We start from the raw sequence: 2,159 nt of genomic DNA on the forward strand, positions 1-2,159 counted from the left end.
GGAAATCGTAGACGGCGAAGCAATTTCGCCTGAAGAAGCGAATGGCCCGGGCTGGATTACGGCCTACAACCGTAAACCAAGCAAGAGCAAAGCTAAGCAACCTCAAGACGCAAGACCCGCAAGTACACGAGGCAGACGAAGGAACGGCGGCCGCACCACCGGACCGAGAGGCGCGTATGAACGCCTCGTCGCCACCTCGAGACTCCCTCAACTACCGAGGGACACATACCGCATCATCGTCAGGCCCCGAGACGGCCTCAACGTGGCTAAAATCACACCGGTGCAGTTTGAGCAATCCCTGGCAATGGCCGCAGCCCTGGCTCCTCAGGACCTCACGGAAGACTCAATTTGCCCTAACGTAACCCAGAACATTTTCGTCGTGTGTACCCCTAGCGAACGAAACGCACGAGCCTATACCACGGTACAGCAACTCCGCCTGCGAGACACCTTGTACCGAGTTGCGGTATACCCGGCTCCACCTGACGACACCTGCAAAGGCGTCATCCGAGGCATCGACCTCGACCTCAGCGATAACCAGCTCCGAGAACTGATCGTCACAAACGCAACCCCAGTGCTCTGGAGGTGAAACGCATCAAGAACACCCCAGCCGTGACCATCCTATTCCAAGGAATGCAAGTTCCCAATTATGTGTACTGCGGGGCGAGCATAATTCGATGCACGCTTTTTCCGCAGGCACACGGAGTTTGTTACAACTGCGGCAGCCTCGGCCATCGCGCAGACGTTTGTCCCAACCCCAACACAACATGGTGCCGGACGTGTGGGCTCAAAACCCCACCCGAGAACCACCAGTGTAAGCCCCACTGCACCCTTGCGGCGGACCGCACCCCACCGCCGACAAGGACTGCAAGCGCAAGTTTCAAGTTCCGTACATCGTGCGACAACGACGGCGCCGACGTCGTCAACGTGGCCGTAGCCGCTCCCGGGGACCGAGCGGAGCCAGCTCCCGCAACTCCAGCGCCACCTCGAGCACCTCCGCGGCATCCAGGAGAAGCCGCTCCGTCACACCGGCAGCGAGACGTCGCAGCGCCCTCCACAGCCGCTCCCGCTCCAGGGGACGCTCCCCCTCCCGTCAGGCCGGGCTGACATGGGCGGATCGAGTCCAAGGGACGCAACAATCGCAACGGAGCCCACCACCAACTAAACAGGTAACGCGGCTTCATTGCCAGAGCATGAAAGCGAGATAGTCACAACCCTACGCCAAGAACTAGCAGGCCTTCGGGCCACCATACAACAGCTCACCACGCAACTAAATGATGCGAAGCAACAGATACAAACTCTCACAGCCCCTAAACCTGTACCCTCACCCTCGGTAGACGTTAGCAAACCCAGCGCAGAGCCCCCTCACTCTCAGAAACGGTCAGTGGTGACAGCGACACATCACAAGACACTCTAAACGAAAATCCTCCGTCTCACACGAGAAAACAACGAAAGTATCCACACCTTGTCACGCCGTGTAGAAGCACTAGAGCAAAAAGCCACCATAAAAGCTAAACACAAAGCGAAACAAGCACTTCCTACGGATCCAACGGCACACCTGCCTGGGCCAGCTACTCTAATCTAATCACCATGGCTTCCACAACCCAAGACACCCTAGAAATTGGCAGTGGAATTGCGCTAGCTACGCGAAACGCAAACCCCACTGCAGCAGTACATTAAAGCGCAACCCAAAAGCCTCACGTAATACTACTGCAGGAAACCTTATGTGACAAGCTCACACTATCGGGTTACCACCCCATCTCACAACGACGGGAGACCAAGAGAGGCATAGCCACACTCATCAGTAAGAAATTCGCTTTCATTGAACACGACGTGTTTACCCACCCGCAGCCGCTAGAGGCGATACTCATCGAACTCATACCAACCGATTATTAAAACAAAGCGTTTTCGTTCTCAACGTTACAGCTCCCCGTCGGAGTATCGACAGTCCTTCCACGCGCTCTTAACAAAAGCCCAACCCTCGCGCGAAACTCTCCGCTCATCATAGCGGGAGACTTTCACGCCCCCACCCGTCATGGGGTTACCCCCAGGCAAACGGCCAGGGCACTACCTCCGCGAGCAATAGACGACCTGTCCCTCACACTAATTACAGATCACGCGATCCCTACGAGACTAGGCACTCGGGTACCCGCACGCGACAC

General features: G+C 56.7%; 1 protein-coding gene across 1 annotated transcript in view; it reads right to left on the bottom strand.

The window, feature by feature from the left end:
• Positions 1-919: 919 nt before the first annotated feature.
• LOC119385841 (putative glucosylceramidase 4) overlaps positions 920-2,159 on the bottom strand; it is a 32,376-nt gene continuing 31,136 nt past the window's right edge. The window contains exon 8 of the mRNA XM_049414131.1: positions 920-1,084. Coding sequence (XP_049270088.1) covers positions 920-1,084 — 165 coding nt within the window. The remainder of the gene's footprint in view (positions 1,085-2,159) is intronic.

This window comes from Rhipicephalus sanguineus, chromosome 3 (assembly GCF_013339695.2).
Source record: "Rhipicephalus sanguineus isolate Rsan-2018 chromosome 3, BIME_Rsan_1.4, whole genome shotgun sequence".
In the NCBI taxonomy this organism is placed as follows: domain Eukaryota; kingdom Metazoa; phylum Arthropoda; class Arachnida; order Ixodida; family Ixodidae; genus Rhipicephalus; species Rhipicephalus sanguineus.